At 38.7% G+C, this 16,508-nt stretch overlaps 1 protein-coding gene and 1 long non-coding RNA gene across 2 annotated transcripts; one reads left to right on the plus strand and one right to left on the minus strand.

The window, feature by feature from the left end:
• Positions 1 to 3,407: 3,407 nt before the first annotated feature.
• Positions 3,408 to 10,667, minus strand: LOC134789413 (uncharacterized). The gene is made up of 2 exons (XR_010144058.1): positions 10,302 to 10,667; positions 3,408 to 5,956 (listed from the first exon to the last, which is right to left on the minus strand). It is a non-coding gene; the product is annotated as an uncharacterized LOC134789413 (long non-coding RNA).
• Positions 10,668 to 12,560: 1,893 nt separating this feature from the next.
• LOC134806567 (ATP synthase subunit beta, mitochondrial-like) lies at positions 12,561 to 14,188 on the plus strand. Its single transcript, XM_063779875.1, has one exon. It carries the CDS (start codon positions 12,593 to 12,595, stop codon positions 14,138 to 14,140), a length of 1,548 nt encoding a protein of 515 aa, XP_063635945.1. The 5' UTR covers positions 12,561 to 12,592; the 3' UTR covers positions 14,141 to 14,188.
• Positions 14,189 to 16,508: the final 2,320 nt, after the last annotated feature.

The raw sequence follows: 16,508 nt of genomic DNA on the forward strand, positions 1-16,508 counted from the left end.
TTTCACATACGGTGTTCAAATGTACCTCCGTGTATTACAACGCCGCCGCAGCCCGTACCCGAGTATGTCGATGCACATGCGATATAGTGTATGCTCTTCGTCATTTATCCTCCGCAGAAAGCACCAATTAGCCTTTGTCTCATTTCGTCCGCAGTTTCACATTCCGTTTGGTTTGGTACACCATATCTTTTACACAGCCCCACAAATTTAAATAGCCACGAGCATCTAACATTTTTATTTGAAGAATATGACATTCAATAAGTATAGTTCAATGAAAATTTAATTTCAAACATCAGACGTCTTGTCTATTTCCTACCACGCAAGAAGGTTTGTTAGTTTGGTATTGAAGAAGTATTTATTCTTGATTTATTCTTAGTATTTCATTTTTGCAAGTTCATTTGGTGCAACTAACACAACCTACTTGTTATTTTTAATTATTTTAGATAGTTTCCAATTATTCGAAAATAATTTTGTGAAACGTGTTAAGAAACTAAAACCTTTTTATCAGTCAAGGAAACCAGAGATATTTATAAGACGATTGCGTACTTTTGAGTGGTTGTCAATGTCACCATTTGAACTGTCGTTGTAAACAATGTTGTGGTTAGTATTATTAATATTAAGGAATAACATAACTATTTCATTCAAGTATTGAACAAGTGGAACCACTAAGAAAGCGAAAATCCTGCAATGATTCTTACCGTGCTGTAAGCAGACCTAAAAATGGTTAGATGGCAACAAATTAGCATAATTTCCTGTCGAATACTGATTGTTTACAAGTAAGTTCATTGACCCTGTCACCTGTTAGGGTTAGAACAAAGTAGTTTTTTGCGTGGATGTTTAAAAGGTCATAATTTAGAAACGGTTGCCCATATTAACATAGTTTCTATGGAGAAAATATAAAGCTTAGGCTAAACTATCTCCCATTTCCGGAAAGGATCGTCGTGCCTTTCCACCCTGTATATTGGTACTTGTTTTTTTTATTGTTAATAGTTGTTGTGTAAATTGATTTACTAAAGAAACAAGAATATGTATGAGATCAGCAAATGTGTAAGTTTCAATTGCTGAAAACAAGCATAGGTAGGTATATGTAATTATACCATATGAGAATTTATATTGTGCCAAATACATAACTATCTATAATCTATATATAATACTTACATAAAATAAGTTGGCCAAAAGCACAGAAACAAATATTTAACCCTACTTTTGTACTTAAAGCATAGTTTAATCAGATCTGAACATTTGTGGTTGTAGCAGAGGCAATGAAGACTGATAAAACACTGAGTCCCTCGAAAATAATGTAGGGTCCGGTCCCTACCTACACCAACCTACACCTATTGGCAGTGGCGTAGCTAGGGGGGGGCGGCGGGGGCGGCCCGCCCCGGGTGTCACCCATTTGGGGGGTGACACCCGACCGTGAACATCAGTAGTGCCATCTATAAAAAATCGTAAAACTGTGGCAGGTTGCACAACCGCCATTAAGGAAATAATATACAACATGCCCACGAGGAACCCGAGAGATTTTGACAGAATATTCCTGATCATATTTAAAGACTAAAATGTCCTATAAACTGTTTTGGAATTCGCCTAGTTTCATAGTCCAGTAGCACCAGCATAGCAATGTACAAATTGCAGAACATTCCCAAAAAGCGGAAACGTTCTCGAGAATGTTCTCAGAACATGGAAATTATTGTTCCGCCATCTTGGATTTTTTCCAAAAAAACTTTTTTTTGACATAGGAATCTAGAGGCCTCTATCTCCCGCCATGCCAAATCTCAGCGCGCTCGCACCAACTTGAAAAAAATTAAAAAAAAGTAGGCCATTTTTTTTAATGCAGTTTGTTTTGTCTCGGGGCCCTCTATGACATTTGGTCGAGCACCCCCCACCTATCACGCACCGTTTAAAAGTTGCCATACAAAATAAAAGTGGCCCCGCAATTGTAGCATTTTTCCAAAAAAACAATTTTTGATAGGTATTTAGGGGATCCCGAGATTCCGTGGCCAAAATTTCAGCGCGCTAGTGCAAACTTGAAAAAATTAAAAAAAAAAGTCGGCCATATTGAAAAAAAACATGGCGGCGTCAATATGACATTTGGTCGAGCACCCCCCACCTAGGTCTGACCGTTTGGCCGGGCCGTCATACATTTTTCTGACCGGAAGCGGTAGACCAAAAGTCGGAATTTTCTGGGGGTAAGGATACTACACCTAAACTATCGTGAATATTCATGGTATAAACTACGATAAATAAATAAATTCTCGTTCTCGAGAACATTCTCAGAAGTTACCGAGAAATTCTCATGTGGAAAGTTTCGCAACTTTGGAAAGTTTTTTTTTAATTATGTGATTATTTCTGTAATTGACAAAAAAAAGTTAAAATTATTTTTGGGTGACAGTTTTACAAATTATAGCATTTACATTTTATGTACAAAAAATCGAAAAACGAGAAATTCTCATGTGGAAAGTTTCGCAAATTTGGAAAGTTTTTTTTTAATTGTGATTATTTCTGTAATTGACAAAAAAAAGTAAAAATTATTTTTGGGTGTCAGTTTTACAAATTATAGCATTTACATTTTATGTACAAAAAAATCGAAAACAATTTTATTTTGGCGAAATTGACGTAAACTCTTTTAGTATTTTTTCCTTATTTTGGCCTCAGAAATGCATGGTTAAAATCTCTCGGGGTTCCTGGTATGTAACAATAATATGTTGGTGCCTCGTAGGTTTTTTTATTCAGAAAGTTTTTTTTAATTATGTGATTATTTCTGTAATTGAGAAGCTATGTCACTATTTCTAATTGGGTGACTCTGGACTATTTGAAATTCATTGTGAAATGGGATTTTACAGAATCTCTTTGAAATCGCGCACTTGGCAAAAAAAGTTTCAAATTTTTTTTTAACGTAAATTATTTGTATATCTTTCACGGGACAATGATGACTCGGACCTTTGGGAGGCGTGCGCGGAGCCCAGGCCAACATGTAGACCCTTATGACACTTATGAAATGTGGGTTACACCGAGCGGATGCTGTCCTTGCCCGTGTCATAGAACGCGCGCAGAGGCAACACCCGCCAGGGTGTGGACTATTGAGAGTTCATGGAATCTAAAATGAAAGCGATGGAGTAAATTGTGAGCTATGGAATATTAAACGTAATTTTATAACTGTAAAATATTAAACATATTTTACAATTTTGATTGAATTTTGGGGTGACACCCACAATTTCCGCCCCGGGTGCCACCCATGCTAGCTACGCCACTGCCTATTGGGTAAATACGCATATAAAATAGAGCGGACCTGATTAAATTTTTGAGTTATATTGTTGTTATTGGATTTCCCGCTTTGAAAAAAATTACACGTGATATCTTCTCGGGACCCCCTCCCCTATCGTGATCATTCGTGATATTTTAACCCCCCCCCCCCCCCCTCCCTCCTAAACGATCACATGATTTCTGGACGACCCCTAACGCACGCGGCGTTGTATGGAAACTATCAGTCTTCAGGCCTCTGGCTGCATGTAGGTAAGCTACATGCTAATACAATTTCATATGACATGGGAATTTCTTATAAGTATTAGTATTTACTATTGATATGAGTACCTACATTAATTTTGGTATAGTAGAATTTTATTTGTAAATCGGTCTGGCGTAGGGTAGAGCGGGGACAAACGTAACAGCGGGTGGAAAGAAAAGTAAAAATTGCTCTGTAGGTTTATCCAATAGTCAAAACACCGCTCCATAATTTTTTACTTCACGATTGACAAAAGTAGTAAAATGTTTTGTTTATTATTATTAGACATAGATGGTATTAGAAGTGTCACGGGTGGGACATCAAATGGCCCCTCCTCTGCGAGGTTCCTGAGACACCTTGCAAATTTTAACAAACTATGCAACTTTTTTATATATTGTTTCGTGAATTAGGTACAAGTATAATTATTTACTAAATAAGTAACAACAGACAATTTTTTTAAAGTCACTCTAAAATACACAATTATAAGGTAAATTTACATGAGACAATTAACTGGATGTATATTATGACATTTATGACTATTTATGACTACATTAATTTCATCAAAATAATAACCCAGAAACTGAGGTCGAAGTACAAAATGTTACGTTTGTCCCCGCTCTCCCGTACGAGTGAAGAATTTTGAAATAGAATCAAAAGAAAACTCGTTGGTAATCCAATATTCTTCGATTATATATGTAATTAATGTAGCAATGTTTAAATATTATACATATATGTACGTAGACTCGTATCTCTGCATGTAGGTGTATGTATATCATTAATAAATATGTTAAATGTACGAATAATTGATTAAATATTTATGCAACGACAGTGTAGTTTATATTATAAATAAGTACAAGCAAATATTTACTCATGAAAACGGGGTACCTATTGACCTACCTAGCTACGCTTGCTCGCCTGTATCAGAGGATTCAGAGGCAGGGACCAGTGACCAGAAAACCCCTTCAATTAAATAAGAGGAAATATACCAGCTGAGCCCCTTCTCAGATTTGAGAATTTTAGGTAAATATCCCGTCGCGCTGACGGGTGCGGCTCCTAAAATTAGTGCGATAAGGACAACTGCAGCTTAGGCGAAAAACCCTGCGTAAAAATCTCAGAAATTGAGGTTTCGGTTCTTGACATTTTCCTCCTCCAAAACTTACGAGTAGATATAGAGATAGAGATCTTTATTTTGCATCCAATGTACATATTTATATTACATACGAGTAGACTACATAGTAACATATAGGCACATGGACCCTGGTGGGGTATCGCAAAAATATTTGTAAGTAATAAATAACAGATCAAATTATAAGTTCTATACATGTGACAAGCATAACATGACTTAAAATAAATTAAGAGTAGGTAACAATTAGGTAGAAACAATCAATTTAACATTTAACTAGAATATGTTTTCTTACATACTTATATTATATTTAACGATAACAAGGTATCCTCGTCCATAAATTCAGATATAAGTACTATAATAGATTTTTCGACCAGCTCATTACTTTTTAGATTTGTTGCAAATTGGTTGTGTGATGTTTTTAAATAAGCGGGATTTTTTTTTGTTAATTTTAATAGCCCTGTAATAGGGGCCGTTATTGTAGATCTCTAGTTTCGGTTCCGGAAGTTCTAAATACTGTTTGCGTCTGGCATTTTGGCAATATGTAAAAAAGATGTATATTTTTGTGAACGAACATTAAGGTTAAAAGATAGCGGAGGGTCAAAAGATCTCAACGAAATTTCGGGAGCTGAATTAAAAATAAATTATCAGTGTCTGACCGTTTTGATTTCTGCGTTGATTGTTGCCGATTTCGTATTCTAGGCGTCTGTTGACGGTGCATTTTTTTGCTCGTCTTAGCGCTGTTTGAAGTAACCTAGTTCATATGAAAACAGAGGGCCTACCTACCGCGAATCACGTTCGACGTGTCGCCTCCAAAAACTGCCAGGTTACGGTGAGGCCGACATACGACAACAGGTTTAATTTAGCTATTATAATCCGTTTTCTTCATTCTATTTTTCGATGAGATAAATTGTAGCTGTCACTCGATACCACAAATTTGGCCGGACACAGGCAGCTGCCAACACGTGGCCAACACAGGATTTGGCCGACCACTTTTTCTTTACTATCCTCAATGGCAGCTATCCTACCATACAAGTTTCATTCTATTTTTCGACGAGGTTTTTTTTTTGATGCCATTTGCACAAAATTTGCCAAGTTAAGCCGCGGCCGACCAGAGCAGTTGAACCTATTAAAAGTCAGCTACCCTCACAGAGTGGGTAATTTCATTTCTTTTACCAGGTGGATTTCATGCAGCTGGCCCCCGGACTAAAAAGCATCAGCTGGTATTATTACGCCATTATTTCAGCAGCTTTGGCGCAAGCACAGTGACTATAGTATCTTCTTAGTAGTTTGTGACAGTTGACTCATCTCTGGTTATTCCACTAGGCCACCTGAAAATATATGAAAATTGGTTGGGTTGTTATATAGGCTGACCGCAGACGTTCAGTTTCCTGATCAGGAACCCGAATTGGGAATACAGATTCGGAAACCTGAATGCTCTCTTTTCATACAAAATTTTCGACCAGGTGCACACGTTCTGTATTTTTACTGAACCTACCGGTACCTGGAGCGCATCGTCAGAAAGAGCAGAGGACCTACCGCGAACCACGTTCGACGCGTTGCCTCCCTGTCACACTTACGTACGAATTTACACTTGCAACAGAGAGGCAACACGACGAACGTTGTTCGCGGTAGGCTCTCAGAGAATGCCTCAGAGTATTAATGATGACTTGATGAGGGATGAAAAGAACTTTGCTATAACCGCGAAAATCGATGTGCGCAAATTGCGGGCATTTTTCTCTGTCACTCTAATTAAGCCTTCGTTGGAGTAAAAGAGAAAGATCCCCGCAATTTGAACCTGCTTGTATATTTCCGTCTTTTAGGTGGTCTTCCGGCCAAGATGTTTTAAAACATTTAAATAACTTTGTTCTATATCCTCCTGCTCTTCCTCCCCTTCTGAAGTAGCAATAATGAGGGCTACCGTTTTTGTGCTCACCAGTTGGTGCCACTGTAGAAGTAGGTCATGTACCTAGGTCCAGAAAAACAGATCTAAAAATTCTTCTAATGCTTATTTTTATAAAATCACGTTCATTTATACACAAAGGTATATAAAAGTCTAAATTTTTTAGGGTTCCGTAGCCAAATGGCAAGAAACGGAACCCTTATGGATTCGTCATGTCTGTCTGTCTGTCTGTCCGTCCGTATGTCACAGCCACTTTTTTCCGAAACTATAAGAACTATACTGTTGAAACTTGGTAAGTAGATGTATTCTGTGAACCGCATTAAGATTTTCACACAAAAATAGAAAAAAAAAACAATAAATTTTGGGGGTTCCCCATACTTAGTACTGAAACTCAATTTTTTTTTTTCATCAAACCCATACGTGTGGCGTATCTTTGGATAGGTCTTCAAAGATGATATTGAGGTTTCTAATATCATTTTTTTCTAAACTGAATAGTTTGCGCGAGAGACACTTCCAAAGTGGTAAAATGTGTGTCCCCCTGTAACTTCTAAAGTGGCCCACTGATTAACAGTCCGCCGGACCCCAAGTAACACAAAAGTAGCTGAATATTGTTTGAATAATAGAGCATTCCGTACTGTATGCTGAATAAGGTAGCTGTATAACGTCTGTATAAGCGCTTACACACACTTCACACGGTTTGGGCGCAAAGTGGGCTAGCCCACGCCACTTATTACTGAATAACAGTAATGTAATAGCTGTATAAGTGTATGCCCACACATTGAATCGCTGAATAACACTTGTATAGAGGCTGTCAAAAGCTTCTATACCGCTTTTAAACCAAAGTTATCCAGCTTTGTATAGAATGACTCAGTTAGTCACACGTTATGCAGCTTTTGGTTCAAAAGTGCATTGTTACTGAAAATATATTCAGCTATTTGTGTATGATTTGTCTTCCATTTTAATTTGTGAACTCGTGTCAAAGTGTAGTGTCTGAAGTGAATACAAAATAAGGAGGACATTACCCATAATTGATTTGATGTTTACATAACATCAATTTCATTGCGCATGCGGCTTTACTGTTAATATATATATATACATTTTATTTAAAATTTTAAAGCGCCGCGTAAATAATGCACTGTTTAGAAAGTAAATATAGAAAATGTAGTACTCCACTTTTAAATTTGTAATTTTTTTGCGGTGTTTAGATGTTTTAGTGATAGAAAATGTACTTTAACAAGTTATGCTACGATAAAACTAGTTTTATAAATGAATATAAATGGGTTTTTCAGTTCATTTTAAATTCCTATTTAATTTTAGAGGTTAGAATATGAGCAACCGTAATGGCGTCCGACTGTGCTGAATATAAGCTGCTGCCACAGCTATTATGTGCTAAATTTCTGAATAGGCATTCACATTATTCGCGTTACTAAGCTACATGTTAGGTAATAATGGTTTTAGAACAACAAGTTTTGAATAACATCAGTATAATAGTAATTGTTTTCGCAATCTTAAAGCATATTAGGGTTCTATACACAAATGGTAAAAACCACATAGATCCTCACTAGTTTGATGAGAAACATTATAGGTATGTAACACGGGCAATATTCAATCCTACTTCCTACTAATATTATAAACGCGATATAATATTTAAGTTATATGATAAATCTGGGGGCACGGCAGACTACACAGTTATTTTTTCCGTTATCAGTTCCGACAAATATGTAGTAGGTAAAGGTATACGCAAAGATGTACGAAGTGAGTACGAAGATGTGTATAGTATGAGTATGGTGTGGTTACGAGTATGGTATGAATATGAATATGGTATAGGTGCTAAGGTGCGGGTATATTAGTAGCGGGTATCACGGGTATGAGTACAAGTATAGTTTGGTATGGGCAGTATTGTTTAGGTATGAGTACGAGTATAGTGTGGGATGGGTATGAGTAGACCCACTTGAAACCTAAAAACAGTCCGTTCAAAATCGACAGGAGAACCGATTTCGCTATATTTTAATGGGGGTGATTATTTTATTTTTCACATACCCAGTCCAGTCTACAAGTTTTTAATGCAACAATATCAATAACTAGCATTTGCCACCTTGTTTGCAAACTAGCAACAACCTTAAATGGCCATTGGTAAACTTTATCTCGTTGCAGTAAGGTATGCAAATGGTCAGTTAACAGTGTTTACGATGGTAGCTAGCAATTGTTTTACGTCATTAAAACGACAATGCATCTTGTGTAAAATAACCAATCGAAGAGAATTGTTAAGAAAACTAAACCTCGATTTTTTAAATAATGGTTGGATTAAAGAATAAATACGCAAGATGCGTTCAAAATAAAATAAAAACACGCTCAAGCTCAAAGCAAACAGGCTCAAGTAGCACTGTTGACCGTGTATAAACTTATAAAGCTACGGAACCCTCTCCACCGCGCATTTGTTGATACTAAGCAGTAGTTTGAATAGCGCTGCTCATTGCGTTCATTTTGCAGCTTTTAGCAAGAAAAGATAGTATATGTGTACTAAAATCGCTATAACTTAAGTATAAGTGTTGTTTTAGTATTTATTATTCAGACGTTATGTCTATAAAAGCCATAACTAACCCATATATGCAGCTACTGAATAACAAATAATATGTGGATTTCATTACAGCTTCCAGTAATAGCGTCCACCTTTATTCAAAAACTAGCATTAAAACAGAAACTGCAACCGCTTTTATACAGTTGAAAGTCTTCACCGACGCTTCTTTTCAGCATTTAGTAGCCACTATCACATTTTTCTTAATATTGTCTGCTTAATATCTCACGACACAAAATATATACAGCTAATTGCTGCTAATGCTGCTATTATGCAGCTTTTAGTAACCACAAATGCTTTAAGCTGAATAATGTCTGACTAACTGTGTAAGAAATAAGTATTATTCAGCTTTAATATGCAAAACCGATACTATGCAAAATTTATTCAGCATTTAGGCCCCACTAGGCCCACATATTTTCTTATTCCGAATTTAGTAATTTCCACCGCTTATACACAAAATTTATGCAATCTTAATTTGAATAAGATGATAATTTTACTCTATTATCCTGCTTGTGTTACTTGGGACGGTATCGGCCTGTCAGTTAGAACAAAATTTTGACATTTCCGAACAACTGACAGGCCGATACCGTCCGGCGGACTGTTAATCAGTGGGCCCCTTTAAATAAGAGATTGATAATAAAACTAAAAAAAATATATGATGTACATTTACATTACCATGCAAACTTCCACCGAAAATTGGTTTGAACGAGATCTAGTAAGTAGTTTTTTTTAATACGTCATAAATCGTAAACCGCAATTTTATTATGTTATTTGCTGCTACGGAACCCTTCTTGGGCGAGCCCGACTCGCACTTGGCCGCTTTTTTCAACCTGTTTAAGTTTGCATATATTTTAGTTGGCACTTTTTTTAAACCACTAACATTTCAATAAATATCTCAATTAGCTATATCTATTGTTTGCCATTGATTAATCAAAGATGGACAAAGATTTACTACAATTATGAATACTTAAGGAGTGAAAATTCGCGATAAAAAAGCTTGAAACCCCCAAAATCTCTTTGAAAGACCTCCGTCTACACTAGCGCCCCTAGCGGCGAAATTAAACGCGGTAGCCCTCATTGATTCCTCCAGCTTTTCAAGGTCGATATATGGCCTTAAAAGATAAATACTTTATGTAATGCAATATTTACATATCCATATGAAACAAAGCTTAATGAAAATAATTATCCTTGTACATACCGGAAAATCATCAAACAAATCCGATCCGAGGAGCTCTTCGATGTGGAGGCAATTGATGGTGAGGCGATACACAGACAGTACTTAGTCGTTCTTTATAATAGTTTTATTGAGGCCTACACGCTGACCCAGCTAACCTTGCCAACATAATTATACTTAGTGCATTTTCCGAATTCATCAAAATAAATTAACACTTTGAAATGCAAAATACGCGACAATCCGAATTTTGCCAATAGGTACTTGCCAATATGTCGTCGATTAAAAACTCTTATTTTCAAAATTTCATTCGGTCTTCCGTAGACCTAGACCATGAACTAATCTAGATTAGTATGGACTAATTAGGCATGGGCCTAGACCCGCCTAGACGGATTATTAATATAGATGACTAAGATGACTATGACAAATAAAACATATGTTTACCTACACCACACCATCCTCTGAGGGCCTATCGCGAACCACGTTCGACGTGTTGCCTCTCTGTCGCACTTGTAAATTCGTACGTAAGTGTGACAGGGAGGCAACACGTCGAACGTGGTACGCGGTAGGCCCTCTGCTTATTTTTTGCACATCGGTCGTGTCTAGGTCATGTTCACGTTACGCAAGATAATTTCGGCGGCAAGTGTTGCCAGATCATACTTTTTAGTACGGTTTAACGTTTTTTTTTGAGAAGTATGCGTACTAAAAATGTACCATGCCCAAAATCGTACTAAAATAGTACATTTTGGCCAAATAGTACGTTTTAGTACGATTTTACGTACTTCTCATATGAGTGGTTGGTTCAAAAACATGCTAAAATTGCGTAGGAAAAAATAGGAATGACCAAAAAAAGTACGATTTTTTTGCGTAAAGTATTATACGGATTATGTTCATAATGACAATTTTTAATTACGTATTGAATTTTATGTCAAAAGTGACGTTATTGGTTCAGAAAATAGACTTTAAGGTTTAGTAAAAGTCCCCGGTTTTTGGGGATATTCGCACTTTTCTTTCTAGTGAAACAAGAAACCAAAATTAGAAAAGTGTGAATATCTCGAAAACCAGTACATTAATTACTGGGCACTCTATATAGGTATAGGCACAGAATAATTAATAGTACTACCGTACAGAAAGGAAACTTCCTACAAAAACGAAGTTTGACAGCGGTTCAGGGTCGAATCATGCTATCCCTTTCTAAATTATGGCACTATCCCTTTCAGCTATTTAGGGTTGTCAAAAATCAAGTGATTATCTTATCTGTGGTCGTGCACGCAAAAGGAGGTCAAGTGGTGCCAACCCTAATAATTGCTCGGAGCAATGCCGAGCCGAGCGGAGCCGAGTTTGACCGAAGTTAGGAGTTTCGCACCCCTGGTATAGGTATTTTGACGGCCTCCCGGGTTCGAATTCTGGTGAGGGCATTTAGTTGTGTGTGTTGTTGTTTATGGATGTTTTCTATGCATATCTTCTGCGCGGAAAGAGAAGAGTCGTGGAATGTATGGGGCCAAATACATTCCACGACTCGGGTATGTCGATCTGTGTAAAAGTGTCCTATCTTCGTGCCGCCCACCATACAAAATTATAGCCAAGGAAGTTAGAACCTTGTTGTATTTTAAATTAGGTTGAATTTCATTAGTTCGAAAATTTTACGAGACAGATGAAATGCTACCTACTTTGTTTTTAATTAAGGTTGACATTCCATCGAAACTGAGTACATCCTAATGTACATTGGGCGGCACGAGGCTATTATAATATTTATACCAAAGAGAATCGACTGTATAGAGAGTTATTGTCATGGTAAATTATGTATTAGCCACAGTAAATCAGATCAGTAGATTTTGATGTATTCAAAAGGTACTTTAAATACACAATACAGTACGTAGCGGCCCCCTTTTTTAGATATCTGTCGTTAAATTTAAATAATTACGATTATTTAGCAGTGGCGCTAGTGTGCATGTTAATGGGCTCATAATCATACGAACTATATCATCGTCTTCCGCATTTTTATGATGTAAAGTAAATTATTGTAGACGCCTGATTTTCATAATCGGTTAATGGTAGATTAATTCAAAAGTATCACGACTATTTAATACTTTTTCTCTAGTGTTCTCACATACTGATTTTCAATAACGACTTCTTATCGATCGCTGCAGAGTTAGTTTGGTCTAACTCTAATGCTTTTTTCTTTAATAATTTTTTTTTAGGAATATCGTACTTTTTTTTAGATCCGCGTCGTACTTTTAGGTCTTTTAGTTTTCAGTGTTCTGGCAACTTTTCCAGCCGCGTATTATTATTTACCCAAGTTCACCGGATAATCGAAAATGTTGGTGGCAGTAAGTAGGGCTCGAAGCGGCATCTTAGCAGCCAAGTCTGTTGCCGAAAAGGCCGCCAAAGAATGCGGCAAAATTGTTGCTGTATCGGCCGTCGACAAGAGGGATTATGGTGCCAAAGCAGGGAAGGGGCAAGGTAAGGTGGTCGCGGTCATCGGTGCCGTTGTAGACGTAAAGTTCGAGGACATTCCGCCTTCCATTCTCAATGCCCTTGAAGTGCAGAACAGGCAGCCCCGGCTCGTGCTGGAGGTAGCGCAGCACTTGGGAGAGAACACGGTGCGCACCATCGCCATGGACGGTACCGAGGGTTTGGTGCGCGGGCAGGCCGTGCTCGACTCCGGTTCACCCATCTGCATCCCCGTGGGCGTGGAGACGCTTGGGCGCATCATGAACGTGATCGGCGAGCCCATCGACGAGCGCGGCCCTATCCTTACCGACAAGAGGGCGTCCATCCACGCCGAGGCGCCCGCGTTCAGAGACATGAGCGTGGAGCAAGAGATCCTGGTCACCGGCATCAAGGTCGTGGACTTGCTGGCACCATACGTCAAGGGAGGAAAGATTGGCCTGTTCGGCGGTGCTGGTGTCGGCAAGACCGTACTCATCATGGAGCTTATTAACAACGTAGCTAAGGCTCACGGTGGTTACTCCGTGTTCGCCGGCGTGGGCGAGCGCACACGTGAGGGTAACGATCTGTACCAGGAAATGATTGAGTCTGGTGTTATCTCCCTCAAGGACAATACCTCCAAGGTGTCGCTGGTGTATGGTCAGATGAACGAGCCCCCAGGTGCCCGTGCCCGTGTCGCTCTCACCGGTCTCACTGTGGCCGAGTATTTCCGTGACCAGGAGGGTCAGAATGTGCTGCTGTTCATTGACAACATCTTCCGTTTCACTCAAGCTGGCTCTGAAGTGTCTGCTCTGCTGGGTCGTATCCCGTCTGCTGTGGGTTACCAGCCGACCTTAGCCACTGACATGGGTACTATGCAGGAGAGAATCACCACCACAAAGAAGGGCTCTATCACCTCAGTACAGGCTATCTATGTGCCCGCTGATGACTTAACTGATCCCGCCCCGGCCACCACTTTCGCTCACTTGGATGCCACCACTGTGCTGTCGCGTGCCATCGCGGAGCTGGGCATCTACCCCGCAGTGGATCCTCTCGACTCTACCTCGCGTATCATGGACCCCAACATCATCGGCACCGAGCACTACAACATCGCCCGTAACGTGCAGAAGATCCTGCAGGACTATAAGTCGCTTCAGGACATCATCGCCATCCTAGGTATGGATGAGTTGTCCGAGGAGGACAAGCTGACGGTGGCGCGCGCGCGCAAGATCCAGAGATTCCTGTCACAGCCCTTCCAGGTGGCCGAGGTGTTTACAGGCCACGCTGGCAAGCTGGTGCCACTCGAGGAGACCATCAAGGGCTTCTCCAAGATCCTGCAGGGCGAGTACGACCACCTGCCCGAGGGCGCCTTCTACATGGTCGGGCCCATCGAGGAAGTTGTAGCCAAGGCCGAGACCCTCGCCAAGAGCACCTAAACTGTTATTGATGTGAATGGATGATGAAAATGTATTTCTTATTAATAAGTTTTCAAATAAAACAAAACTTAGGGAAATGCTTACTTTTTATCCATAATCATTCTTATGACAGATGACATAATTTTTAGCGGTAACAGTGACAACTGGTCAGTTGCCATGTATAAAATAGAATACACCGCATTCGTCCCCTTTTTTAACAGTTTAACTAAATTACCTAATAATTTTAAATAAAACTTTTACAAATTTGACCTATCCGGCGCTCCTCACGGTCTAGCTGACCTTCTTAATATTGGGCTGGCTGTTACCTCCACATTAACGTCCCTTCCCTCTTCCTCTTCTCTAGCAGCTGGACTACACTCTGGTATTGCACTTCTAGCGTTTTCACCATTGTAGTCGGAATCTAGAGGTGCTTCCATATTTTCAAAATTCCCCTCGATAAAAGGCTGACCTGATGATGGCTCCTCACTCAAAGTTTCAGATCTAGTTTCCTTTTCAACATGTATGTCTGATTCGTATTCTACATTTGGGCTAAAAGAAGGCCTCAGGGAGGACGTATCTGGTTCTAGGTTTTTGTTTAAATAAAATTTCATTAGGTGACATTCCAGTAGGTTAGTTAGGGCTTCGATTAACTCTTTATAAGTTTTCTGTGATGGTTTCTCCGGTGAAACGATGTTTTTTAGTACATTGTACGTTTCTGGTCCGATTAACGTTATAAGCATTGGGACCTTCATGCCTTCTTCAATGCAATTGACAATAAAAAACTGTTCCATCCTTTCGCTGTACTCGGTAAAGTCTTTTTCTTAATTAAAATGTTCTATGCTTCCAATTAACGCCATCTCGTCGCCAATAATAAGTTTTCAAATAAAACAAAACTTAGTGAAATGTTTACTTTTTATCCAGTAATTCTTATGACAGATGACGTGACATAATTTTTTGCATGTTTTTAAACAGTGACAACTGGTCAGTTGCCACGTATAAAAGTACAGATGGTCAAGCAAATCTTGTCAGTAGAAAAAGGCGCGAAATTCAAGTTTTCTATGGGACGATATCCTTTCGCGTGCCTTTTTCTACTGACAAGATTTGCTTGACCCAGTATAGTAACAGACTACCGCACCGGACCGCGACCTTGGTGCGGTGCGGCGCATTTATGTGTGTAAGCCCCCCATTCACAATCCTACCTTGTAGTCCGCCTCGCAGGACTACGGCGTAGGATATAGCTCACACACCCTCCTACGTTGTAGTTCGCCTTGCAGGACTACGGAGCAAGAAATAACTCACACACGGTACTGTTTTGCCGTCCAAAGAGAATATAATCACTACGTTTTAAGAGACGGGACTTCCATACTAGCGACTTGATTGGTCTGTGTATATGTTTGGTTATCCAATCATTACCAACATGTACGACAAAGAACTGTCAAAGAACAATAGTACCAACATAACATACTTAAATAGTGTAGTATGCTACACGCTTGCGAATTTTATCGACTTCGATAAATTGGGGAGGGTTGAAACATGGGCCCCTGTCAACAAATTTCGTACTCGAAATCAGGTTAGAATCGAGTCCACATTTAAGTCGTATGTTATATATAGTGTTCTTTGAGTGGACTAATACATGGTTGGACTTAAATGTGAACACGACTTTTATTTGTTAAAATAAAAATATGTAAAATGTTTTTTTTAAATAATTTAATATAATTAATTTAAAATACATCCCGACGGTTCGACGGTCCACAGGTAACAGAGGAAAATGTGTGTTCACCTGATTAAATGATTTTTTTTTATATATTATATTCTTGAATAATAAAATTAAGTCTTCCTTTACAACTTATTTGACCCACTGCCTGCATCTGAAAACATTTAATAATTAAAACAGACACACATACATTTTCTCATATTTTAGGTTTATAATCTTAAATAATAGGGAATATTACGCAAAACTCTGCGTAGGTAGCGCCACTACCACTATCTGTCACAATCTGGGGGTCTACCGCGAAACAAGAAAATTGAAATTTCGTTATCTAACCTCTCTATCACTCTTGCATATTCCAGCGATAAAGAGGCAGATAACTAAATTTCGATTTTCGCGTTTACCAGTAGGCCCTTGTTAACAAACCGCCTTGATGCATCAATGTCATAATTTATAGTCTGTGAAAATTTGTCAAAAAACAGTTTAAGGCAGAGTATGTATAAGTTAGTCTATGAATTTTCTAGAGTCAGTAGTGCTACACTCTGGCGGCAGAACATTGCAGTAATATCCCCTATTACTAGTTTCCAAAAATATATAATATAATGTCCATTCCATTAATACACAGATGATAGATAATTTTCCACTAAAAATATTCGGAGAAATAATTATAGTCATGTTGTA

This window comes from Cydia splendana, chromosome 3, assembly GCF_910591565.1.
Source record: "Cydia splendana chromosome 3, ilCydSple1.2, whole genome shotgun sequence".
Classification (NCBI taxonomy): domain Eukaryota; kingdom Metazoa; phylum Arthropoda; class Insecta; order Lepidoptera; family Tortricidae; genus Cydia; species Cydia splendana.

What these genes read in the sequence shown, in the direction of transcription:
- LOC134806567 (XM_063779875.1), top strand. Translation starts at nt 12,593, where the DNA reads ATGTTGGTGGCAGTAAGTAGGGCTCGAAGCGGCATCTTAGCAGCCAAG.